Source organism: Pleurodeles waltl, chromosome 1_1 (assembly GCF_031143425.1).
Source record: "Pleurodeles waltl isolate 20211129_DDA chromosome 1_1, aPleWal1.hap1.20221129, whole genome shotgun sequence".
NCBI lineage: Eukaryota > Metazoa > Chordata > Amphibia > Caudata > Salamandridae > Pleurodeles > Pleurodeles waltl.
In genome coordinates this window covers 12,773,394-12,800,445 of record NC_090436.1, presented here as the reverse complement: position 1 = coordinate 12,800,445, position 27,052 = coordinate 12,773,394, and the positions used below count along the sequence as shown (strand labels likewise).

The following is a 27,052-nucleotide window of genomic DNA, read 5'->3' as shown; positions in this document are numbered from 1 at the left end:
TAATGCTCCCTGACCCAGCTTGCCGTTCATTTTCCTGCTGCACCTTCCATTGTACCCTTCTACTTCCTGGTCCAACTTTCATGTTATTCTTTATTGGGTTCTCATGTCTTCAACTTCGTTAACCTCTTGTTCCATCGTTATGATTTTCAGACATTGTACCTTCTGCTCTGCAGGTTTAAGTTGAGCTTTTAAATTCCACCTCAGTATTATGCTTTGATAGAGTCCACTGTTCCTGCCCTTACTTTGCTCTGCCCTTCATTGCAAGGTTCTCATTGTTTTGACATGTTTATCTGAGTCAGAGGGGTCGGATTGATTATGCACAAAGTTTGATTTTTGTAGTCTGCTGCCTTTCTGTTCGTTTTTATGTCCTCTGATTAGAAAAGTCAGGTCCCACCAACTATGGCACTGGTCTTCAGTACTGTACACCTTTTCATTTACTTATCCTCTTTACTCCATTAATTTTATAATTAGAAATGACAATAGAACCTGTCTCACTCCTTCTGTGATGAAAAGGATCTCCTCCACTCTTGGACGGTGTGCTGACTCCTTCTGTCCCATTGGAGATTAACTCTCTTCCGGACTAAAACTCTTCTCTCTTTTGATCCCCTTGATAGGATCTTACTCTGTTGGTTTTCTGGGTTATTCCACTTGTCTGCTGTTGACCCATGGATAGATGTGATCTTGCTCTCCTTTGGTTTTCTGTGTTATTACACTTGTATCCAGTTTACCCATGGATAGATAGGATCTTGCTCTCCATTGGTTTTCTGGGTTATTCCATGTGTCTCCTGTTGACCCATGGATAGATAGGATCTTGCTCTCCTTTAGTTTTCCTTGTTATTCCACTTGTCTCCTGTTGACCCATGGATATATGGGATCTTGCTCTCCTTTGGTTTTCTGGGTGATCCCACTTGTCTCCTGTTGACGCATGGATGGATAGGATCTTGCTCTCCATTGGTTTTCTGAGTTATTCCACGTGTCTCCTGGTGACCTATGGATAGATGGGATCTTGCTTTCCATTGGTTTTCTGAGTTATTCTACTTGTCTCTTCCGGGTTTAGCCTGTATATTTTGTTATATGATTGCCCATGCCTGTTTTTGCAGGAATACCTGAACTCTATTAGGTGATAGTTCTTAGCTTTTCTAATAACATTCCATTCTTCTACATTATGTTAGTGATGCCCATACCTGTACATTAAGGGTTCCATGCTGTCTCTCTATATGTTTTTTATAACCAGACACTCCCTCTCATTCCTAACAGAGACTTTAACCTGTTCACCTGTTTCTCTCTGTTGAAAGTTGTTCTTTTGTTTCTGTCCTCCCAGAATCTGTGGCAGATTGCACCGGATTGCCCTACACCACATTCGACCATTCCAAAGCACATTACTACAGATATGACGAGCATATCTCCCTATGTTTGGAGAAACAGAGGTTAGTGATGGTGGCTTGGTAATAATGTATATTAACTTGTATTTGTATTTTTGACATTGACTGTTTGGGAATAATGGCACATGTGCTTCTCCAACATGGGATCCTTATCTGATTCTTTTCTTGGATTAGTCCTTTGTCACCAGCTTGGACCCAGAGGAGCTTATTGACTTTACCCACTGAGAAATTCTAGATTGTTTTGCACAAAGCAAGGCATTTCATCTTTTTTTCCAATGTTCCTTCAGTGCAGGTTTTCACACATTTGGACAGTACTTCATTTTTATACTTCACAAAAATCTAATTTTGTGCAAATTCTTGTAACTTTGTGCATATGTGGTTTACCCTTTTTTATGATTTCTCAATAATAAATTTGCAGATGCCTATGGGAAATAACATGGATTCCTTTTAGCTGTGTGTGGATTGTGATGGGAAGATGGCTGGCTGTATTGGCAATCTGTGTACCATTTCATTACCTTGTTAGATGATGATTGTTGCTAAATGGAACCAGTTAAGTGTTTTTTTTTATTTTTCTATTATATGCAGACTTGGAAACTCTCCAAACACAGGTGTGTGGTTTCTTAATGTATTATATTGTTGGTAGAACCTTCTACTTAGAAGGGTATAATGTAAGATTCCAAGAATGTTATGAGTGAAGTGGGGAGAGAGGTCAGTTGGTGTGCGGAGTGATATGGTGGCTGAGACGTTTGTAACAGAGAATCTTCAGTAAAGACTTTGGAAATAAAAATGGGTATTCATCTTTATCACATTAGCGACCAGGATTCATGCTAGGATGAAATATAGAAAAGGTCAGAGATGAATTGTGACAGAAAGTTGACCCCAGACTAGATGAAGTCTTGCTTATAGTATAGAAAATTGAACATTTCCTTGCATGTGTGGATGTTGTAAAAAGAGAAAATGGTTGTTTATGTTTGAAAAGTGATACGTACCATTAACAAGGACAAGAGTTCTGAGGTGCAAAACAAACAAAAAAATGATGGGAAACTGTTTCTGGTGTGGGGCTGCAGATCATTTAGGAAAAAAGACTTGTCCTGCTTGGACCCCAAATGTAGAGTGTGTGATAAGAATGGTTGTTATGGTAAGTATTGTAAATCTCAGAATACGATGAAAAAAGTGAAAGAGGTGGTGTTTGATTGTGAGTGATAGTCTTCAGGATGGAGAGATTGGTCCTCTGGTAGGCCATCAGAGAAAGAAAGGTCCTGTTGACTTTGTCATTGTCAGTGGATTCAAGGTGAAGATGTTATTTGATTCCAGTACAACCAGTACAAAAATTCCTTTGGTTCCCAGGGAGTTTTATGAGTAGAATCTCTTAAATAAGGTCAAAATGTTTAAACCAGACATACAGTCATTAGCCTGTGCTGGGCAACTGATAAAACTGGTTGGATATTTCATCTGAGTATAAGAATCGGATCATGGCAGGGAAGATTTATGTATCCTGTTAGGGAGCTAGTATAATTAGCTAGTTCCACCAGTTAACTTAAATCAGATGTTTAGACCCAAACAGTGACCCTCCTATTGTGTTGAAAGAAACAGTGTCTGATTCTTTTGAGTCTGCTCAAGAGGGAGAATGATGATGCTATGGTTATATCGTTGCATCAGGAGTTTTCTGATGTATTTTGTGATGTTAGTTTGTTTATCTGATTACTCACACAGAACTGTATTGAAGGAGAATGTTACCCCAGGTGCTTGTAAGGTACAAGAGGTGTACCCTTTGCTTTGGGAGAGGCAGTGGCAGAAGAGATCGAAAAGTTAGAGGATGGAATAATTGAAGAGGTGGATGCTACTGAGTGGGTAGCCCCGGTTGTGCATGCTCACAAAGCTTCAGGGGATGTAAGGCTATGTGTGGATCTGAAAGGTTTGAATAAGTCAGTGGTAGTGGTTAGGTATGCTTTTACGGATATGTTAGCTCAGTTGGAGGGTGTGATGGTGTTTTTCACTTTGGCTCTAAGGTCCACCTATCACCAGATTAGGTTGGATAGTAATTTAATGGATTTAACCTTGTTTATCGTTCCTTTTGGTGAGTTTAAATTCACAAGAATGACGTTTGGGCTGATATCTGCAGCTTCTGCTTTTCTGCGGGCCATGGAAGATGTGTTGGTTGGCATTTCTAGGGTGAAAATCTATCAAGATGATGTGCTTGTTTATGGGGCAACACAGGAGGAACATGACCATCATTTTAAATCTGTATTATACAAATGTCGGGAAAGGGGTCTCATGCAGAAAGAAGCCAAGTCTAAGCTCAACCACCAAGATATATATTTTTTTTTTTATCTGGGTGACAGATTGACTCGTAAGGTTGTGAAGCCTAATCACCATTTGGTAAAGAAAATTGAAAAGTTGCCCATAGCTGAAACCAGAGATGACTTGTTTAAATTCTTAGGAATGGGGGAATATTAAAGCAAATGTGTTCCCAGTTTTGAGAGTCGTACATGAAACTTGAGGACGTTTTTGAAAAAGGGGGCATCTTTTATGTGGTCACCGCAGTTTACTTTGGAATTTCAAGACATAAAGGATGCTTTGTCAAGCACTATTTTGCTACAAAGCTTTAACACTACTGAAACATCCATCTTGGTTATGGATGCCTGTTCCAAGAGGCTAGGTGTGGTATTAAAGCAGGGACAAGGCAGTAATGAGAAGTTCAGTTCCAGATGCTTGATGAGATACTTGGTTATTGCAAGAGAAGCTTTATGTATAATCTGGGTCATAAGAAAACTGAAAAAATGTCTGCGGGAACGAGTTTGTTGCGAAGAAAGATCACAAGCCGCTTAAGGATGTTTTTTGCAGGATAGCTTGGATGCCATATGTAGCAGAATTTGTAGGTGGGTGATCTCTTTGCAAGAGTTTGACTTTTCAGGGATGTGGAATTCCTATCGCCCGACGCCCGGGACATCTTGTTTGGGGTCAAGGGCAACAAGTTTTTATGTTTACTTTGTCCTTGGGACAAGTAGGCCCAACCCCCTGCAGCACAAACCCTTTGGCTGCCTGTTAACAGAGAGTGGAATTCTCTGCAGTTGAGGTAATGTGTTTCCAAAAGATAATGCTGTTCGAACTTGTATTTATGGTTCATTATTTGAAAGCCTTCATTATTAGGGTGAGTGCTGTAAATAAATGTTTTAAGGTCACACTTCACTACTGACGTTGGTTCCAGTACAACAAAAAAAAAAATGTGTACACACATGTTTGAAAAGTTTAGGCTAAGCATAATGCTCCCAGAATGCTCTCTGATTATATGCAAATGAAGTGTCATTTAGTAAAATGTGTTGATGCATGCTAGTATTTCCCAAAAATATTTCTAATGGAAAATCAGTGTAACCATTTTCAACACGATTATGGGAAGCATGAAAATAAACAAACACTGACAAAGCCAACTGATCTAACATATTTTTATAAGTCTTTTAGTTTCATCAATGCGTGTCTTGTTTTGACATGGCTTTTGTAACACTTTATTGTTGTGGGAGCTACCAGGCCCTCAACATTGTAACAAACATTGGAAAAACCCCCCCAAAAAGTTTTTGAACTCTTAAAGCACACGTTGCCACCAGCGGCATAACAAAGGCCCTGCAGCCGCCCTCCAGGGGGCCCCGTCAGCACAGTACCTGCCCTGAGTGAGTCTGGAGAGGGGGCTCCTCCATGTTCTTTGCAAAGGGGCACCCTCCAGTTTCGTTACGTCACTGATTGCCACTGTAGTTCCTGACACTGAACAAAACTACTTTGTGTGGCAATATGCTCCTTGTGGAAGAGCAGAATGTGATCACTCACAGTAAAGCCAGCCGAAAGGGAGAGAAATAGAAGTTTCATAAAAACAAAATGTCTTTGTTAACACCAGACCTAATTAGGGACCAAGACCCACATTTAGGTAGTTTTTTGCATGTCGCAAACAGCGACTTTCGCTGTTTGCGACATGCAAAAAGCACATTGCGATGCACAAACCCAGTTTTGCGATTCAGTAACCTGGTTACCGAATCACAAAACGGGTTTGCGACTCGCAATTAGTAAGGGGTGTTCCCTTCCTAATTGCAACTCGCAGTGCAATGTAGGATTGTTTTGTGACCGCGAACGCGGGCGCAAACCAATCGCAGTTTGCACCCATTTCAAATGGTTGCTAACACTTTCGCAAAAGGGAAGGGATCCCCATGGAACCCCTTCCCCATTGTGAATGTCACTGTAAACATTTTTTCAGAGCAGGCAGTGGTCCGTTTCATTTTTGTTATGCATCTCGTTTTCCTTTAAGGAAAACGGGCTGCATTACAAAACAAACAAAAAAAACTGCTTTATTGAAAAGCAGTCACAGACATGGTGGTCTGCTGTCTCCAGCAGGCCACCATTCGCGAGGGGGTCGCAAATTGCAACCCACCTCATGATTATTCATGAGGTGGGCATTTGCGAAGCCCTTGCGAATCACACATGGTGTCAAGGACACCATCCTACATTCGGATTTGCGACTCGCAATTTGCAGGTCACAAATCTGAACCTACCTACATGTGGCCCCAAATTCTTAAAGAAAGTCACAAAAGTGCACCCATGGTATATGTCGTACCCCTATAAAATATTTGTGAACTGTATTTTAGCATGGGTAAATACGATGTGTAGATTTGCTCATGTGAAAATCTATTGAGCATTTGCAAGTTCATTTTCCCTCCAGCCACTTTCTTCCCAACCCTGGAAGAAGTTCTAATTCTGCCATTGTCAGGAGTAAATGTCCAACCTTTCTTATTATGGGAAAATATTAGAGAGAAGCTGGTAAAAATCTTTAAAACATGCAGGTTAGTAGGTTTGCAGACTCAAAGGCATTCCAGCCCTGAAACTATTGCTTACTGCTTCCTCCAGCCCCAGTATGCAGATCTGCAGAAAGGTGGCAAAATAAGGAAATTGCTACAGTAGGGATTGAAACTCCAAGTATTCAAGCCCTACTATGGTAGTAGCCCTGGCATAATCAGAGAGGCTATTAATTGCTGCCATAATTTGTCGCCACACTACATGGCACCAAAGGGACAAGTAGATCTTTTTACAGGACAAGTACATTTGAGAAGCAACCTGTCCCCTGGACAAGTAGATATTTTAATAAATTCCACACCCCTGTGAATGTATCCTAGGAGCAGAGAATAGAGTGGCGGATTGTCTTTCACGTTTAGTTTCGTTGGAAACATGTGGATGTGAAGCACGAGGATGATGTGTGGGATTTGGATGTTTATAATGTTTGTGGGGTCAAGGATGGTACCATAAGTGAAGATGAGTGGAAGGATTTAGTGGTTGGTGATACAATTTTGCAGGAGATTACCACGTTGCTTGAGGGTGAGGGGAAATCCAGACAAGGAGTAAGTTCTGAAGGCCTGAATTACTGAGATGTTAGAAATGAATTATCTATGCAACAGGGGTTGCTGTGGAGAGGTTCTGGAGTAATTACCAACCCCCTCAAAACCTGCTCCCCATGCCCCCCCCCCCCCCCCCCCCCACACAAGCCATCCCCCTCTCCATTCAAGAAACCTTAATCTGTTTGGCTCATCAGTGTCCTATAGGAATTTGTTCATTTATTTTCTGGTCATTTTGTCTGTATTTATCCACATTTATTTTTATCGCAAAAGAAGACGCTGCAGCTAGTATTTTGTTTCACATTTATTTAGACAGTGCACACTTGCACTCTTTTGTTATAGGTTTAGACATATCTACATGCACGCCAAAATGTGTACTATGCAGATTACAGAACAGTATTTCATGTGCATAGCTCAGTGGGATACTACGTCTCTGTAAATAGGCCTGTAAACCTTGTTCTCATCTCAGAACATTTGCTGTGCATTCAGAGGCCAAGATCACAAGTCAGATGCTGTTTTCCTGGGGGCACCTGTTTGAGCACTTTTGTTTTCAGAATATCAGTGAGAAACGGCATTAGATGGTTTCGGGTGCAAGTGGGCATCAGACATAGAATACAAAGTACTGAACCCCAATGGTTCCACTTATCCTTTCATCTTTCCGAGGTCGATAACTTCTATGGCATACAGTTAAGTAATAATAAACATTTGTTTAAGTCTATAGCGTCAAGACAACACTCTGGATGTGCTCTTCAGCCAGCCTGTTATGTTAACTGTGATGTGTGCAGCAGTTTGGGCACCAGCGAACAGATGTGCCAGGTGATAGAGTGGGCACTCGCCCATCAGACTGCACTGCACATCGCAGTCCATGATCTGATCCTAGGGGCTGAGTCCAGAGACACCCATGCATACGGTTGAGAGTGTCAGGGCGTCACTGCAGTGGGCTGCAGCCGTTCTTGGTCCTACCACCTGCCCCCCCACCCCCGGGCAAGCAGAAGGGGCCTTGAGAGAGGGACAGCAAGCGTGGGAGATAAGTTGGGAAGAGCCTAGGTTTTTTGATTTTTTTTCCCCGGCCGTGGGAGGTTAGTCACCGTCCTGTGGTTGGATGGTACACTTGACTCCAGTGCTTGTTTTTGTAGTATGCGGTAGCTTGGCCCATTTTCAGTACCTCTGGGTCCGTGAAGAGTTGATTAGCAGAAGAAATGGTGGTTCTAGTAGATGGTTCAAGTAAATATCTATCTGATGTTTGCTGCTATTGGATCCGGTTCATGTTTTGTTCGTCTAAGAGATGTTGCACTGTTCCTTGCACCACAAGGAGTTCTTTCACGGCTGGCTGACCTGCTCTGATGTAAGCTCAGGGCAAAGGCTTGTCCACCAGAGCGATTGAGCCAGCCGGACTACCCAAGCATTGAGATGCCTAGACCAACAGATTGTCACAGGTCCTCACATAATGTAGGTCAACATTGAGCGGTGTGAGCTGCATTGATGAAGCTGTGTGTGGAGAGTTATGAGGCTTGGCATGGAGGAGGAGGACCAGAGGGTTTTGGAGGTCACTGGTGGAGCTGTGCAGTGGGAGGCGTGGGCTTTACTAGCAGAGGTGGGTGCCTGGAAGCTTCAGCTGAGAGAGCTGCACTGGTGGAGCTGTGCAGTGGAAGGCCTGGGCTTTATTAGCAGAGGTGGGTGCCTGGCAGACTTCAGCTGAGTGAGATGCACTGGTGGAGCTGTGCAGTGGGAGGCGTGGGCTTTATTAGCAGAGGTGGGTGTCTGGCAGGCTTCAGCTGAGTGAGATGCACTGGTGGAGCTGTGCAGTGGGAGGCGTGGGCTTTATTAGCAGAGGTGGGTGTCTGGCAGGCTTCAGCTGAGTGAGGTGCACTGGTGGAGCTGTGCAGTGGGAGGCCTGGGCTTTATTAGCAGAGGTGGGTGTCTGGCAGGCTTCAGCTGAGTGAGATGCACTGGTGGAGCTGTGCAGTGGGAGGCGTGGGCTTTATTAGCAGAGGTGGGTGTCTGGCAGGCTTCAGCTGAGTGAGGTGCACTGGTGGAGCTGTGCAGTGGAAGGCCTGGGCTTTATTAGCAGAGGTGGGTGCCTGGCAGGCTTCAGCTGAGTGAGATGCACTGGTGGAGCTGTGCAGTGGGAGGCGTGGGCTTTATTAGCAGAGGTGGGTGCCTGGCAGGCTTGAGATGCACTGGTGGAGCTGTGCAGTGGGTGGCGTGGGCTTTATCAGCAGAGGTGGGTGCCTGGCAGACTTCAGCTGAGTGAGATGCACTGGTGGAGCTGTGCAGTGGAAGGCCTGGGCTTTATTAGCAGAGGTGGGTGTCTGGCAGGCTTCAGCTGAGTGAGATGCACTGGTGGAGCTGTGCAGTGGAAGGCCTGGGCTTTATTAGCAGAGGTGGGTGCCTGGCAGACTTCAGCTGAGTGAGATGCACTGGTGGAGCTGTGCAGTGGAAGGCCTGGGCTTTATTAGCAGAGGTGGGTGCCTGGCAGGCTTCAGCTGAGTGAGATGCACTGGTGGAGCTGTGCAGTGGAAGGCCTGGGCTTTATTAGCAGAGGTGGGTGCCTGGCAGACTTCAGCTGAGTGAGATGCACTGGTGGAGCTGTGCAGTGGAAGGCCTGGGCTTTATTAGCAGAGGTGGGTGCCTGGCAGGCTTCAGCTGAGTGAGATGCACTGGTGGAGCTGTGCAGTGGAAGGCCTGTGCTTTATTAGCAGAGGTGGGTGCCTGGCAGGCTTCAGCTGAGTGAGATGCACTGGTGGAGCTGTGCAGTGGAAGGCCTGGGCTTTATTAGCAGAGGTGGGTGTCTGGCAGGCTTCAGCTGAGTGAGATGCACTGGTGGAGCTGTGCAGTGGGAGGCCTGGGCTTTATTAGCAGAGGTGGGTGCCTGGCAGGCTTCAGCTGAGTGAGATGCACTGGTGGAGCTGTGCAGTGGGAGGCGTGGGCTTTATTAGCAGAGGTGGGTGTCTGGCAGGCTTTAGCTGAGTGAGATGCACTGGTGGAGCTGTGCAGTGGAAGGCCTGGGCTTTATCAGCAGAGGTGGGTGCCTGGCAGACTTCAGCTGAGTGAGATGCACTGGTGGAGCTGTGCAGTGGAAGGCCTGGGCTTTATCAGCAGAGGTGGGTGCCTGGCAGACTTCAGCTGAGTGAGATGCACTGGTGGAGCTGTGCAGTGGGAGGCCTGGGCTTTATTAGCAGAGGTGGGTGCCTGGCAGGCTTGAGATGCACTGGTGGAGCTGTGCAGTGGGAGGCCTGGGCTTTATTAGCAGAGGTGGGTGTCTGGCAGGCTTCAGCTGAGTGAGATGCACTGGTGGAGCTGTGCAGTGGGAGGCCTGGGCTTTATTAGCAGAGGTGGGTGTCTGGCAGGCTTCAGCTGAGTGAGATGCACTGGTGGAGCTGTGCAGTGGGAGGCCTGGGCTTTATCAGCAGAGGTGGGTGCCTGGCAGACTTCAGCTCAGTGAGATGCACTGGTGGAGCTGTGCAGTGGGCAGCATGTGTTTTACTAGCAGGGTGGGTGCCTGGCAGGCTTGCTGTGTGTGGGCGACACTGGTGGAGCTTTGGGACATTGTATTCTGGGCTGCATTAATGTGGTTTATTGCAGACATGCGCTGGTGATTGATTGGGTCCGCTCTGTAATAAGGGTTGTGTTGTTGGCAGGATTGTGCTGCTGAAGCAGAGCTGAGTGCCCATCTCCTGGGTAACAGACCTCACTGCTGCAGGGCATGGCTGGCACATACAGGGCTGGATGTTGGCAGGGAGGAGCGGTGCATTTTGGGATTGAATGGCCATGATAACTGCAGTGGGCATCTGTTTTTGAAATCGATGTTCTGGGTTGTCATCCGTGTGGATATGTTATCCAGGGGGCAGGCCTGCAGTCGGACTGGCATCCGCTGACCTGCAGGAGCACTGGGTCCGGAGGCTGCCAGGTGACAGGGCTAACGTGCCTCAGTGACTGAGTGGCCTCTAACTCCATCAGAGCTGGGCAGACTGTGCTCAGTTTATCAAATGTAACACCTTCACGCCAGCAGAAGCGCATTAGTGAATATCTGTCAGCGCCTATCAGCCTCCATGTATTCATGGCTGAAGCCGGCTGTCTGACCCGCCGGAGGGAGGGGAGAGAGCTCCTCCAGGAAGGACTGACTGCTGCCTGCTGCGGTTATTCATTGCTCGCACGTCTGTCTCGGCCTGGCTGCTCCGATCAATACGTGTTAAATGCTCTGTAATCTGCTTCTGCTATTGATCCCAGCGTCGCCAGTCCTCGTCCGTCGCTCAGTGCAGCGAGCCCGAGGCAGCTGCCTTGCGGCATGCTCAGTCACAATCATTCTGTGTTTGTAACATTTCAGTGCAACAGTGGGCAGTTCGTAGAAGGGAGGCGGCCTGAGGCGCCGGAGAGTGAGTGCAGGTTAGTGAATGCAGCAGTGGTCCCAGAGAGGTTTGGGGGGCGTGGCAGTCAGGACCAGGGAACGCAAGCATCCTTAGTGGCCGCACAGTGGCACCTGCGTGCCCAAAGAACTCTCTTGTTTATACATCTAACAGCGTAGACCTGCTGCCAGGTCGAGGTAGCTCAGTTCGTAGAAGGGAGGCGGCCTGAGGTGCCAGGGAGTGAGTGCAGGTTAGTGAATGCAGAAGTGGTCCCAGAGAGGTCTGGGGGGCGTGGCAGTCAGGGCCTGGGAATGCAAGCATCCTAAGTGGCCGCACAGTGGCACCTGCGTGCCCAAAGAACTCTCTTGTTTATACATCTAACAGTGTAGACCTGCTGCCAGGTCGAGGTAGCTCAGTTCGTAGAAGGGAGGCGGCCTGAGGCGCCGGAGAGTGAGTGCAGGTTAGTGAATGCAGAAGAGGTCTGGGGGGCGTGGCAGTCAGGGCCAGGGAATGCAAGCATCCTTAGTGGCCGCACAGTGGCACCTGCGTGCCCAAAGAACTCTCTTGTTTATACATCTAACAGTGTAGACCTGCTGCCAGGTCGAGGTAGCTCAGTTCGTAGAAGGGAGGCGGCCTGAGGTGCCAGGGAGTGAGTGCAGGTTAGTGAATGCAGAAGTGCTCCCAGAGAGGTCTGGGGGGCGTGGCAGTCAGGGCCAGGGAATGCAAGCATCCTTAGTGGCCGCCCAGTGGCACCTGCGTGCCCAAAGAACTCTCTTGTTTATACATCTAACAGTGTAGACCTGCTGCCAGGTCGAGGTAGCTCAGTTCGTAGAAGGGAGGCGGCCTGAGGCGCCGGAGAGTGAGTGCAGGTTAGTGAATGCAGAAGAGGTCTGGGGGGCGTGGCAGTCAGGGCCAGGGAATGCAAGCATCCTTAGTGGCCGCACAGTGGCACCTGCGTGCCCAAAGAACTCTCTTGTTTATACATCTAACAGTGTAGACCTGCTGCCAGGTCGAGGTAGCTCAGTTCGTAGAAGGGAGGCGGCCTGAGGCGCCGGAGAGTGAGTGCAGGTTAGTGAATGCAGAAGAGGTCTGGGGGGCGTGGCAGTCAGGGCCAGGGAATGCAAGCATCCTTAGTGGCCGCACAGTGGCACCTGCGTGCCCAAAGAACTCTCTTGTTTATACATCTAACAGCGTAGACCTGCTGCCAGGTCGAGGTAGCTCAGTTCGTAGAAGGGAGGCGGCCTGAGGCGCCGGAGAGTGAGTGCAGGTTAGTGAATGCAGAAGTGGTCCCAGAGGTCTGGGGGCGTGGCAGTCAGGGCCAGAGAATGCAAGCATCCTTAGTGGCCGCACAGTGGCACCTGCGTGCCCAAAGAACTCTCCTTAATTATAAATTAGACTCCCGGTTTTATGGAATGTACTTATATGTATTTTTATTTTTTACATTTCCTTCTGCATTTATCCATCTGAATGGTATTTATTTTGGGTCGTGTGAACTAATGAGGCAATAACTCGTATATTTCCACAGTTGTGCACGGGCCAAACTTGAACTCAGACTTTGATGGCGGCCACTTTTAACACATCACATGCACAAGAAAAGAAATAACATATCAGAAATGGATATAGAGATATCTGGTGATTTAAGCAAATCCCATTCAATGTTTTAACTGCCGCGGCAGCCTCCATGTGCAGCTATTGGCCTGAAGTTCATTAATCCTAGAACGGAGTCACTCAGAAGAAGCCGGTGTTTCTGGATTTCTCCGCACTTCAACAATAATTACAGATGGGAAATGACCTGTTTTCTGTCTGTATTTCTCTGTATTTCTCAGTAGAAACTGAAAGCAGGGTGGCTTGGTTCTAAATCTAGCAGCTGTGGAGCATGTTTCTAGGTGTAGGTAACTCCTTCGCCCTGACTCGGCTTCGGTCTCGCCCTCCTCATCGTTGGACTTCAGTTTCTTGCTTCCCTCCAGCGCCTGTAGTTCATGGGCCTCACTCGCTCCTGTCTTTGGCACACCCGTGGTCCTGACGTGGGTCTCTCAGTCGTTCTTCTTGCCTTGGGTTTGCTCTCATCAGGTAGGCGCAGATATTTTGCCCCAGCCTGACGTTGTTGTATAAATGTGTTCTTGGCCTTCCTTTCTATTAGTAATTCTTGGATTTCACCTCCCCACCCTCCTTCATTCTCTTACAAGCCCTCAGTTTGAGTAGAGCCCTTCCCACCCCCATTCTTCATTCTCTCCCAAGCCCTCAGTGTGAGTGAGTAGAGCCCTGCCCAACACCATTCCTCATTCTCTCCCAGGCCCTCAGTTTAAGGAGTGAGTAGAGCCCTCCACACCTCCATTCTTCATTCCCTCCCAGGCCCTCAGTTTGAGTGAGTAGAGCCCTTCCCACCCCCATTCTTCATTCTCTCCCAAGCCCTCAGTGTGAGTGAGTAGAGCCCTGCCCAACACCATTCCTCATTCTCTCCCAGGCCCTCAGTTTAAGGAGTGAGTAGAGCCCTCCACACCTCCATTCTTCATTCCCTTCCAGGCCCTCAGTTTGAGTGAGTAGAGCCCCCCCCCCCCATTCTTCATTCCCTCACAGTCCCTCAGTTTGATGAGTGAGTAGAGCTCTCCCCACCCCGTTCCTCATTCTCTCCCAGGCCCTCAGTTTGAGTGAGTAGAGCCCTCCCCTCTCCCATAGAACTGGCCATCGTGGGCTCCACCTCCACGCTGTGGCAGCGGCACAGCTCACTTCTCCTCCTCTTTCTAGACTCTCAACTTCATGCCGCCCCCCAACCCTTGCCCAACCTTTGTCTTCATCTCGGGCATCCTTTCTCTGGGGCAAAGTGTTCTGCCCCCTCCCCTGGGAGCACATCTCCTGTCTACCCCGGGGAGGCCTGGTTTGTCCCTTTCGGGGTTCGGTGGTGGCCAGCCGCAGCACTTTGTTTTGGCCCAAAGACAAAACCCCTGGTGTTGGTTCGATTTTCTGTCCATGCTCTCCTGCCCCCTCCCCCTTTCTGGAGCAAGTTTGGAGCAACCTCTCCACCTGGGAGAGGGGGGTCAGGAAGACCGATGCCCATTTATTTGGGATTTGGGATTGGGGCATGGCGGGCACCCCACCCATATATATATAATTTTTTCTCTGGAGTTTACTGGGATTTCTACCACCCCACCATGGGGGAGTGTGGGGGAGGCGGCAGATCGGAGTAATTAAAGCAGAAGGACTGGGGTAATTATATGTGCTGGGGGGAGCACAGGCCCTTGCCTAAGGGGCCGTTCCCCATCCCTGGTGGATTCCTGCTGGGGATCGCTTTCCTTTGGCGATCACCAAGCAAGGATGCCCTGGGCAGGGGTAACATTGGAAAGTGGGGATTCCCCCCTTTCAGCGATATGTCTCCCAAAGGAATCAGTGTTCTGGGGGCTGAGAAAAGCCCCCGAGCACTCATGATGCTTCGAATGAAGACTTAAAATATATATAGTAATCAGGGCCACTGGAATCTTGCTATTCTGCGGCCACAGCTTTTTTCACATGCTTAAGGATATGTCGCGTTCGCTACATTCTCCATCATGTGCTGCATAATCCGCAAATTTTAACAAAAAAAACGGTGTCTAGCTCACACGGATCAAAGGTTACGAAAAATATCTCAATATGTGTTTGCGCGCATTGGAAGACCCTTTAAAAGATTAACTGGTCATCTTTCAGTTGGTTTTTCATGCATTTGGTTGTTAAGCTGGTATTAATGATGTAACATATTTGCCCAGACTGCATTACCATGTATACATTTTTTTTTAAAAACTATCCAAAAATGTGCCGTTTTATGCTGCATAATTTGCCTTTTCTTGCTGCATAATTAAGTCCACCCTGCTGCATAATTTGGTGCTGTCTTGCCACATAATTCCAGTGGCATTGACAGTAGTGTTTACGTCAATAGGTCTGAAAAGTAAACAGTTGTAACTATGCTATTTGCAAGAACTCCTGTGACTTTCTTTTCCCTGATCTTAAGAAGTAGAAATTTGCCAATTAAATGTAATAGAGGGAGATGTGAGTGGAAACAACTCTAACATGTTTGTTCCCTTTGCTATTTTTATTATATATTAATTATTTTTATCTTTTGCATTGCTGCCTTTTATGGTATTTGTCAACCTTCAGCTGGGGTCTTCAACAAATAATGCAGTTTGACTTTAATGGGAATACAAATGACACATGTAACCATCCTTAAAATGTCGTCGCCTTGATGGACAGCCCATCCCAGTAAAGAGATCAAATGGAATACTCATGAGAACCAACGGCTGACACTGGGCCAGAGTGGGATGGGGAAGGCGCTGGCCCGAAGCCCGCTTCCTTCTTTACTTTTCTGAAGAATCGACACCATGAGGTGTTCCAGAAAACCCTAAAAATACTACAGGTTTTTGTCCTCGTGATGTCTTCTTCAGTAAGGGCTCGTGTGCGCCTCTGTTTGAAGTTGTGAGAAAGTAGCCTCTTTCTAGCCTTGTTACCCCCACTTTTGGCCTGTTTGTGAGTGTATGTCAGGGTGTTTTCACTGTCTCACTGGGATCCTGCTAGCCAGGGCCCAGTGCTCATAGTGAAAACCCTATGTTTTCAGTATGTTTGTTATGTGTCACTGGGACCCTGCTAGTCAGGACCCCAGTGCTCATAAGTTTGTGGCCTATATGTATGTGTTCCCTGTGTGGTGCCTAACTGTCTCACTGAGGCTCTACTAACCAGAACCTCAGTGGTTATGCTCTCTGCTTTCCAAATGTGTCACTAACAGGCTAGTGACCAATTTTACCATTTCACATTGGCATACTGGAACACCCTTATAATTCCCTAGTATATGGTACTGAGGTACCCAGGGTATTGGGGTTCCAGGAGATCCCTATGGGCTGCAGCATTTCTTTTGCCACCCATAGGGAGCTCTGACAATTCTTACACAGGCCTGCCACTGCAGCCTGAGTGAAATAACGTCCACGTTATTTCACAGCCATTTACCACTGCACTTAAGTAACTTATAAGTCACCTATATGTCTAACCTTCACCTGGTGAAGGTTGGGTGCTAAGTTACTTAGTGTGTGGGCACCCTTGCACTAGCCAAGGTGCCCTCACATCGTTCAGGGCAAATTCCCCAGACTTTGTGAGTTCAGGGATACCATTTCACGCGTGCACTATACATAGGTCACTACCTATGTATAGCGTCACAATGGCAACTCCGAACATGGCCATGTAACATGTCTAAGATCATGGAATTGTCACCCCAATGCCATGCCATTCTGGCATTGGGGAGACAATTCCATGATCCCCCGAGTCTCTAGCACAGACCCGGGTACTGCCAAACTGCCTTTCCCGGGGTTTCACTGCAGCTGCTGCTGCTGCCAACCCCTCAGACAGGTTTCTGCCCTCCTGGGGTCCAGCCAGGCTTGGCCCAGGAAGGCAGAACAAAGGACTTCCTCAGAGAGAGGGTGTTACACCCTCTCCCTTTGGAAAAAGGTGTCAGGGCTGGGGAGGAGTAGCCTCCCCCAGCCTCTGGAAATGCTTTGATGGGCACAGATGGTGCCCATCTCTGCATAAGCCAGTCTACACCGGTTCAGGGATCCCCCAGCCCTGCTCTGGCGCGAAACTGGACAAAGGAAAGGGGAGTGACCACTCCCCTGACCTGCAGCTCCCAGGGGAGGTGCCCAGTGCTCCTCCAGTGTGCTCCAGACCTCTGCCATCTTGGAAACAGAGGTGTTGCTGGCACACTGGACTGCTCTGAGTGGCCAGTGCCATCAGGTGACGTCAGAGACTCCTTCTGATAGGCTCTTACCTGTGTTACTAGCCTATCCTCCTTCCTGGGTAGCCAAACCTCCTTTTCTGGCTATTTAGGGTCTCTGCTTTGGGGAATTCTTTAGATACCGAATGCAAGAGCTCACCAGAGTTCCTCTGCATCTCTCTCTTCACCTTCTGCCAAAGGATCGACCGCTGACTGCTCAGGACGCCTGCAAAACCGCAACAAAGTAGCAAAGACGACTACTGCAACCTTGTATCGCTTATCCTGCCGACATCTCATCTGTTTCCCTGGTGGTGCATGCTCTGGGGGTAGCCTGCCTCCTTCTTGCACCAGGAGCTCTGAAGAAATCTCCCATGGGTCGACGGAATCTTCCGCCTGCAACCGCAGGCAACAATAGACTGCATCACCGGTCCTCTGGGTCCCCTCTCAGCACGACGAGCGTGGTCCCTGGAACTCAGCAACTCTGTCCAAGTGACTCCCACAGTCCAGTGACTCTTCAGTCCAAGTTTGGTGGAGGTAAGTCCTTGCCTCCCCACGCTAGACTGCATTGCTGGGTACCGCGTGATTTGCAGCTGCTCTGGCTCCTGTGCATTTTTCCAGGATTTCCTTTGTGTACAGCCAAGCCTGGGTCCCCGACACTCTAACCTGCAGTGCACAACCTTCTGAGTTGTCCTCCGGCGTCGTGGGACTCCCTTTTGTGTCTTTGGGTGGACTCCGGTTCACTCCTCTTCCAAGTGCCTGTTCCGGTACTTCTGCGGGTGCTGCCTGCTTCTGTGAGGGCTCCCTGACTTGCTGGGTGCCCCCGCTGTCTCCTCATCCAAGTGGCGACATCCTGGTCCCTCCTGGGCCACAGCAGCATCCAAAAACCCTAACCGCGACCCTTGCAGCTAGGAAGGCTTGTTTGTGGTCTTTCTGCGTGGGAACACCTCTGCAAGCTTCTTCACGACGTGGGACATCCATCCTCCAAAGGGGAAGTTTCTAGCCCTCTTTGTTCTTGCAGAAACCAAAGCTTCTTCCATCCGGTGGCAGCTTCTTTGCACCCTCAGCTGGCATTTCCTGGGCATCTGCCCACTCTCGACATTGTCGCGACTCTTGGACTTGGTCCCCTTGTTTCACAGGTACTCAGGTCCGGAAATCCAATATGTTGCTTTGCTGGTGTTGGTCTTCCTTGCAGACACCCCCTATCACGACTTCTGTGCTCTCTGGGGGTTATAGGTGCACTTTACCCCTACTTTTCAGGGTCTTGGGGTGGGCTATCTTTCTAACCCTCACTGATTTCTTACAGTCCCAGTGACCCTCTACAAGCTCACATAGGTTTGGGGTCCATTCGTGGTTCGCATTCCACTTTTGGAGTATATGGTTTGTGTTGCCCCTATACCTATGTGCTCTTATTGCAATCTACTGTAACTTTACATTGCTTGCATTACTTCCTTTTGCTGTTACTGCATATTTTTGGTATTGTGTACATATATCTTGTGTATATTTGGCATCCTCATACTGAGGGTACTCACTGAGATACTTTTGGCATATTGTCATAAAAATAAAGTACCTTTATTTTTTGTATATATGTGTATTGTTTCTTGTGCATATGACACCAGTGGTATAGTAGGAGCTTTACATGTCTCCTAGTTCAGCCTAAGCTGCTCTGCTATAGCTACCTTCTATCAGCCTAAGCTGCTAGAAACACCTCTTCTACACTAATAAGGGATAACTGGACCTGGTACAGAGTGTAAGTACCCCTTGGTACCCACTACAAGCCAGGCCAGCCTCTTACAGAAGTGCGTTTATACAAACAGCTGTTGTGCTTGGGACTGGGGTTTGTGATTCACTCCAGGCACCTGAATCTTTTCTTGTCCTCTCTCTCTGCAGTTCCAGCAAAGATAAGAGTAAACACATCTTACAGGTAAGAACTCTTACACACGCCTTCCTCCTGTAACACTACGGGTCTTGACAAAGTAACTCTGGCTTCCGTGTTTCTCTCTCCAACACTTCAATATCCCTTTCTTGTGTGTTTGACCTCCGTTCTAGTTCCACTCTGTCTCAACAGTCTGTGTTGGTATAGAATTTGTATCTTTGCTGTAACGCCCTGACCTGCTTTTCATCTGTCCAATTCCATATGCATACACACATTCACAGTTTTATCTATACAATTATATATGCATACATATGTTCAGTTTTTATCTATACAATTCCATATGCGTACACACATTCACAGTTTCCATGTTTTACTATGTTTCTTGTTTTAAATGCACTGTTCTTAATGCCATTTTGCCCCTGGGTGGAAGTTGGACTTGCAAGTGTCCCCAGGTAGGTTTTGGTTAGAATGAACATATTTTCACACTCTGAATACCAAGGTTTTGCAAGTCTCTTTTTGGGTGAACATTGAAAAGGTTGTGGCATTTTTAGGGCGAGCGTAAGCGTTTGACCTCGTGTATACTTTTAGTATACTTCTTATGGCTTAAAGCGATTTCATTTGTTGGTTGCAGTGTCCTTTAAAAATCCTTGCTCGCAAGTGGTCAGTTCTGCCTTTTTCTCCCTCCTTTTTCTGTTTCAGAGCAGTGACCAACTACTGTATTATTCCACTTTGCTGTGATGGACTATTTTTGTTACTTCTTTGGTGCTCCCCTTTCAATTTGGGTGCTTTAGGCTGGTAGCTGCCTGCGTTTTATCGTAGCATTCTGTTCTTCCCATCTCCTCCCATGTTGCTGACATTTGTTTTGGCTTTATTCCAATGCTGTCCTCGTTTGTCTGTGGCTCACTGATCACGAAAGCCATAATATACCCTTTCTGGTACAGTGTAGCTAACTTGCTTCGCCTTGCACCACATCTCCGTCTCTCTTTCCAGGGCCCCTCCCTGCCAGCACTCACAACATCACACGCGGAGCATTGCTTATCTCCTTTATTGGGGCCATACATCTTCTCAGGCTGTTCTGCTCATTGAAAAGGGAGGCAAGAATGCTTGCAAGACATTACATTCTGTTAAAATGAAAAAAAAAAAAATTCCCAGCCTTATTTTCCAATTTCTTTTTAGACGTTTACGCAACGTGAGGTAGTGTAGTCATTGTCTCGTTTCTCCTCAAGGGCTTGTGATTTCTAATGTCAGTAGCCACCGGTGACCACCAAAACATCGCAGGAAAAGACGAAAATATGAGACCGGGTTGACTAATTTATGTGACTGGAAAAGTCCACTTCCCAATTTACAGTGCCAATAGCTCTAACTCAAGAAAATGTAAGACCTATTGCATTGCAAATGCTTGTTCTTATTGATGCTCCAATATTCTTCTGGAACGAAAATAACCATTCTGGTCTGCAGGCATGAACAGATTAGTCAGTTGGCAGTGTCCATGTGTTACAAAGATGGAAGATAGTGGTGCTTTTAGTGAAATGTTCCACTGTAGTTACAGCTCACAAGCAGCCAGGCAGCTGGTATACAGTCTGTATGAAGGCCCCAAATACAAACTTTACTGCAGTGGAGTTACTCACAATATATGTATTTAGCATTTCTCCACAATGGAATATGTATGTTTCCAGATTGGTGTCTGATTCCATTAACCTTCCTGGATATTAGGACTCGTGCAAGCTGTTTGGTTTAAATGCTATTCCCCAACTTGCAGGAAAAGATGACCCCACTAAAGTGCCGGGGGGCGAGGGGGCATGTCTGCTCTGTGATGAGACACTGTCTCATTGTGAAAACCTGCTCCCCTATTATCAATTATCTGTTGCTAAGCAAGTAAAAGGTGCAAACCCGGGTGTAAAACAAATGACCTGCAGACTGGTGAAGTGCCCGCAGGGCATCCCTCTCTCCTGTGATTTGCCCTATGTTGGCCTGGTGCCATCCTGAGAATGTTTGCTAGTGACCGGTCCTTCTGGCGAACTGCAAAGTAAGTAAAACCTATTGTTTTAAATGTCTCCGCATTAGTGCGAGAAAGTGTATGCTTTCAGGCCAAGTGTCCTGAGATGTGATTGCAAGAGGAGTTGTTATGCGCTCCAGTTGCTGTGGTAGACTGTAAACGATGTGTTTTGCTGATCTGTGCTGTGATGAACCCCAAGTATATTCACTGTATCTAATCAAGAAGACGTGTCCTTTCTCCGAGAACGCGCAGCTCAAGCTCTGACCTGGTGAATGGTTCCACTGTACATTGGGGCCTGGCGTCCACTAACCCTAGTGCTTCATCTTCTGTGTCACAAGCATTTTGAACTTACTGAGACCAGGTGGGCACTGTAGCCCTGCTTAACATGGCACCGCTACACACAGCGTGCCCTTGGCACTGTAAGCCAACGATAGCGGTGTAGACGTGCCTTGAGAGCAGTGGTGAATGCTCTGATGCTCTGGGAAAACTGGTCCCTGTCATCCTCCCCACATCCTGCTCTCATCTGCTGTGGCTGCCATTTTGAGAGAAATGTGTTCGGTCCTCTGCTGCTAATTCCTCCTCTTGTTGCTTCCACAGGCAACTTCCAAATCCTAGAGAGAGTACAGCCGTGACTTGTAAGATTCTGTGGCACATTCAAGCCATGCTGAATGACCCTCTGAGACTGTAGAGTGCTAAACGCCTGGTACTGTGCGATCCAACATGATGTATAGAGGCATTCTAGGTTGTCCCTTGAATGCATTTATATGTTGACCTTGCTGTGTATCTGGGCCCAGGAGAGAAACACTTTATTTTAAGTATCTGACCAGCTCCAGACAGGATTAAATCTGAACAGTCGCAAGTGATAGAATGCAGCTTGTTGTTCGACTTGTGCAAAGCTGAGCAGGGGAGCAAAACTACAACATCCTCAGATTTAAAACCAGTATAGGTGGTGTAACTAAATGAAACTATTCTTTAGTTAATGTAGAATATATGCAAGGCCGAACAGCCATGGAACAGGCTGAATGAGGCAGAGGAGTGATCTTAAAACAGGTTGACTGAGGCAGAGCCGCGATCATGGAACAGGTTGACTGAGGCGGAGCCGTGATCTTAAAACAGGTTGACTGAGGCGGAGCCGTGATCTTGGAACAGGTTGACTGAGGCGGAGCCGTGATCTTGGAACAGGTTGACTGAGGCGGAGCCGTGATCTTGGAACAGGTTGACTGAGGCGGAGCCGTGATCTTAGAACAGGTTGACTGAGGCGGAGCCGTGATCTTAGAACAGGTTGAATGAGGCGGAGCCGTGATCATGGAACAGGTTGAATGAGGCGGAGCCGTGATCATGGAACAGGTTGAATGAGGCGGAGCCGTGATCATGGAACAGGTTGAATGAGGCGGAGCCGTGATCATGGAACAGGTTGAATGAGGCGGAGCCGTGATCATGGAACAGGTTGAATGAGGCGGAGCCGTGATCATGGAACAGGTTGAATGAGGCGGAGCCGTGATCATGGAACAGGTTGAATGAGGCGGAGCCGTGATCATGGAACAGGTTGAATGAGGCGGAGCCGTGATCATGGAACAGGTTGAATGAGGCGGAGCCGTGATCATGGAACAGGTTGAATGAGGCGGAGCCGTGATCAGGGAACAGGTTGAATGAGGCGGAGCCGTGATCAGGGAACAGGTTGAATGAGGCGGAGCCGTGATCTTGGAACAGGTTGAATGAGGCGGAGCCGTGATCTTGGAACAGGTTGAATGAGGCGGAGCCGTGATCTTGGAACAGGTTGAATGAGGCGGAGCCGTGATCTTAGAACAGGTTGAATGAGGCGGAGCCGTGATCTTAGACCAGGTTGAATGAGGGGGAGCCGTGATCTTAGAACAGGTTGAATGAGGCGGAGCCGTGATCTTAGAACAGGTTGAATGAGGCGGAGCCGTGATCTTAGAACAGGTTGAATGAGGCGGAGCCGTGATCTTGGAACAGGTTGAATGAGGCGGAGCCGTGATCTTGGAACAGGTTGAATGAGGCGGAGCCGTGATCTTGGAACAGGTTGAATGAGGCGGAGCCGTGATCTTGGAACAGGTTGAATGAGGCAGAGCCGTGATCTTGGAACAGGTTGAATGAGGCAGAGCCGTGATCTTGGAACAGGTTGAATGAGGCAGAGCCGTGATCTTGGAACAGGTTGAATGAGGCAGAGCCGTGATCTTGGAACAGGTTGAATGAGGCAGAGCCGTGATCTTGGAACAGGTTGAATGAGGCAGAGGAGTGATCGTGGAACAGGTTGAATGAGGCGGAGCAGTGATCGTGGAACAGGTTGACTGAGGCGGAGCAGTGATCTTGGAACAGGTTGAATGATCATGGAACAGGTTGAATGAGGCAGAGGAATGATCATGGAACAGGTTGAATGAGGCGGAGCCGTGATCATGGAACAGGTTGAATGAGGCGGAGCCGTGATCTTATAACAGGTTGAATGAGGCGGAGCCGTGATCTTATAACAGGTTGAATGAGGCAGAGGAGTGATCGTGGAACAGGTTGAATGAGGCAGAGGAGTGATCGTGGAACAGGTTGAATGAGGCGGAGCAATGATCGTGGAACAGGTTGAATGAGGCGGAGCAGTGATCGTGGAACAGGTTGGATGAGGCAGAGGAGTGATCTTGGAACAGGTTGAATGATCATGGAACAGGTTGAATGAGGCAGAGGAATGATCATGGAACAGGTTGAATGAGGCCAACCAGAGATTATATGAGGGTCCTATAGTTGCATTTCTGAGGTGACTGTCGAGTATTGTACTAAAACAGCATGAACTAAATATAACCTTACAAAAATATTGTGTCCTAGGTAGAAATATCAGCCTCTTTGTGTTAATAGAAAATCCACACCGAGTGGACGATATTTCTGTAAACTGTGTTTAGGGCCCAATATCTGTCCGAGGATCAATGTTCTAAAACGGAGCCGTGGCTGGCGAGGAGGTACAGCATCTCCGAGTTATGTTAGGCTAAGAAGGTGGGTTTTAAAACTGAATTTGGAGTTCATACCGTAACTTATTTTTTGTCTGTTCTAAACACACTCTTGGCAGAAACATGGCGTAGATTGTTGTGACCTCTCAGCACATGTTCTGATGTTTCTCCCGGTTTGTGAAAGTGTGGGTCTCCTCTGTCAGGCTCTGCAGAAGTCTCAGAAAGAAAGGGGTGCAGCTATAGGGACCAGGGCCTGCCATGACTGACATTGACTGACCCTTTCGTTAGGTGTTCTCAGTTTGTTTTTCAGATGCTTTGAAGTGTAAAGTGGGTAATTTTTGTCAGGGCTTGTGATGGGTGGCTACAGTTCTTGTACTGGTCAGGGTTGTGTGTGTGTTACAGGTAGCTATACTTGGGAGAAGGGTATCGTATTGGTTGAGATATTCACTTGAGGGGGATGGTCAGTCATAGAAGGTTTTGGTATGGTGTCGTCAAGCATACTTGTGTCTCAGAAGGTTTTGGTTCCATTTGGGCTCAGAGTTCTAGTACCAGTTGGGTATGTGCTTCTCCTTGAGGATCTAAGCGAGCTTAGCGTGCAACCCAAAGTTATTAAAGCATCTGACTGGAAGTAAGGGGGGGCGGGGGGGCAAGTGAAAGCAGAAAAGACCAGGAAGGTGCTTGCATACCATGACAGACAACCAAGACATTTAGTGATGCTTCGAAAAGCCCATCTAGGGATTCTTGTCTTACCTGTTCGTAAGTGCCACGTTACATATAGATATATGTGTGTATTGACAAAGGAGAAAGTGTGAAGTAACAGTCTGTTGAACCGGAGGGGAATCTTTAAGCTTGCCTCCTGTTGACATTCAGGCCGAACTCAGTTAGGGAGTTAGTTCAGCCTCGTGTAGGCTTTTGAGTCGAGTCTTGAAGGCATGAAATGCTGCTTTTCGGGCGGTCGGTGATGGTACCAGACAAGAACTTCAAGTACAGCTTTGTGTTGACTTCAGATTGATGGATCTTAATGTTGGCCAGGGATACTCCAAGGGAATGATATCAGAATGCCACCGAAAGGAGGGAGTCTGGGGGTATGCTGCGTGTCCTAACGTGCTATGCTCCTGCAGGTTTCACGTCTAGTAGGAAGTGATAGCCGCAAGACTGTTGCCAAGCTGACTCATGAGACGGGGTGTGCACAGGGCGTAGTGATCGCAGTGTCACCGCCTGCAGCTGGGTGGAAGACTCTTGGGTCACATAGTTGGCCGAAAGGGTTGAACGGGTGCTGTCGGTACTGCGGTGTGGCCTGAATCCACACTGTCGTCAGGGTAGGAGTTTGTTGGTCTTGCTAGGTACAGACTGTGTTCATTGATCATTCCCAGCAGTGGGGCAGGAATATTTGGGAAGATGTTGACCATAGAAGGATCGCTTCCGTTTTTAGGGTAGTGGAGGATACTTTGGTTGAGGGGCGGTGGTAGGCTGAGCGAGTGAGGCGTTAATGACTGAGTGGGCCGTCAGTTCTTCATCTGTGAATGACTTGACAATGGTATGTCATTTTGTGGTGTGGCTTTGAAGGAGTTGAAGTCATGAGAGATTGTCATCAGTGACTAGAACCATAGTCCAACCACTCTTGCCGCAGGACCCACATAACCCGCTCCATCCGCTGCTCCCTAATTTTGTCACTTTTCTCCTCTTGGTGGTGTTGCATTTGCCTGTTGGGGTTTGGAATTCCAAGTATCGTGGACTTTACAGGAGCTCGTCCTCTGTTGGAGACGGTTGGTTGTGATGTACTGCGCTTCTATTACTTCAGGTGTTTGTGGAGCAGCATGTTTTTCCAGGAGCTTTTGCGGGGTTCGCCAAAGGGATGAATGGTTTACAACGCCAAAGGGATGAATGGTTTACAACAAACCCTGCTGGTGCCGTCATGTCTGTCTGGTTGAGCGAGAGAGTAACATGAAGTCCCAGACCTCGTGAGTGCACAAATCCAGGCTTGGGATCAACACAAGCTTCCTCTCCAGTCATTTGAGTGCTGTGTATTCACCCATTGGCAGTCTGTGGTGCATTAAAAGGGGGTCAGATTCAGGAAGAACTGAATGAGGTCACTCTTTGGTGGAATTCCATCTTGCTACTCTCCACAAGCAATGGCACTGAGCGGAGTTGGCAAGCAGTGAGTGTTGGCACGGATTAGATCTTCTGAGATCTGATAGATTTTAATCCCTCCCATCGTCTTGCAGCTTGGATCATGACTTTAGGTGTCCTGATCCAAGCTGATTCTTTGGAGACCTCAGACTATTGAATAGCTTGTGTGACAATAGCTTACGCACCTGATTAAATGAACCCACCTCTTGTACCCTTTGGCCTCAGCACAAGAGTAAAGCTTCCCCCCTTTCACAGCAGACCCTTGGCAAAAATATTAACAGATTGATACCTGCGCTCCCGCCCAGTTATCCAAATTATACTGACTGGTTATGGTCCGGATATTGAGTGTCCAGTAGAAAGGTCTGTTCTGTAGCGCTGCGATCCGTGGCATCACAAAGAACCCCAAACACATCTTGCTTCCAGGTGCAAGTTGGACTTGCAAAGGTCCCCGGCTCACTGAACCTTCTGAGCGGCCTTGCTTGGACTACCCCCTCCCACGGCAGGTGGAACAACCCACACGTGAGCCTGCTAACAGAGCGATGCCATCACACGCTGCACTGGGAGGCAGAGGCCGCACTGGGGTCAGGGTACCTAAAGAGCATAGATTCTAGAAAAGGAATACAAACGGAGGCAGACAGTCCGGAACTGAACCGTGCAAAACCCCAAGCACCCCCAATGTCCACTGAAGCACGGACAGGAGTTACCAGGGTCCGGCCAGGATTGGCCCCTGCCAGCCCCGAAGGTCCTAGGACGTGCACACGCCAGGCCCTCCAAGCGTGCTCGAAGCAACTGGTCCACCCCAGATAGGTTTCCTGGAGTTACTGTGCACGATGTCCCCTACATTCTGCTCTCGAGGGATGCGGACTCTGAGACCGCTGGGCTCCTCTTCAAGCTGTCCAGCCCTTGTGGTCCTTAGTGCAGGAAAGCGTGAATGACCCCACTCTGGGCGACAGGGATGCAGGACCAGTCAGACTCATTGGAGGAGGCCACGTTACAACAGTATTGCTATTGGTAAAAACAGTGGATTTCTTGTTCCAGTGAATACGATGTCCACATGTGCAGTAAGATTGGGGTACTTTTGATGCACTGTGCACGTCTGAATATCTTAGTTTGAATGTTGCTGAATAGATTCTTAGCCTGACTTCTGTACTTTCCTCTGTGTACACCTGAAGCTTCCCCTCTCTGCATCGCTGCACTAGATCTGTTGTTAGGAATACAGTGATACAAAAAAGACTTTACTACACCCTCTCCGATTTTGCATATTATGTGTCTGACATTCATCTAGT

The 27,052-nt window shown here is 47.8% G+C and overlaps 1 protein-coding gene across 2 annotated transcripts in view; it reads left to right on the top strand.

Moving 5' to 3' along the window:
- Positions 1-27,052, top strand: part of PCGF1 (polycomb group ring finger 1) — a 148,596-nt gene that overhangs the window by 64,938 nt on the left and 56,606 nt on the right. For both annotated transcript variants that reach the window (XM_069205785.1, XM_069205787.1), the window contains exons 5-6: positions 1,322-1,427; positions 18,707-18,740. In XM_069205785.1, coding sequence (XP_069061886.1) covers positions 1,322-1,427; positions 18,707-18,740 — 140 coding nt within the window. The remainder of the gene's footprint in view (positions 1-1,321; positions 1,428-18,706; positions 18,741-27,052) is intronic.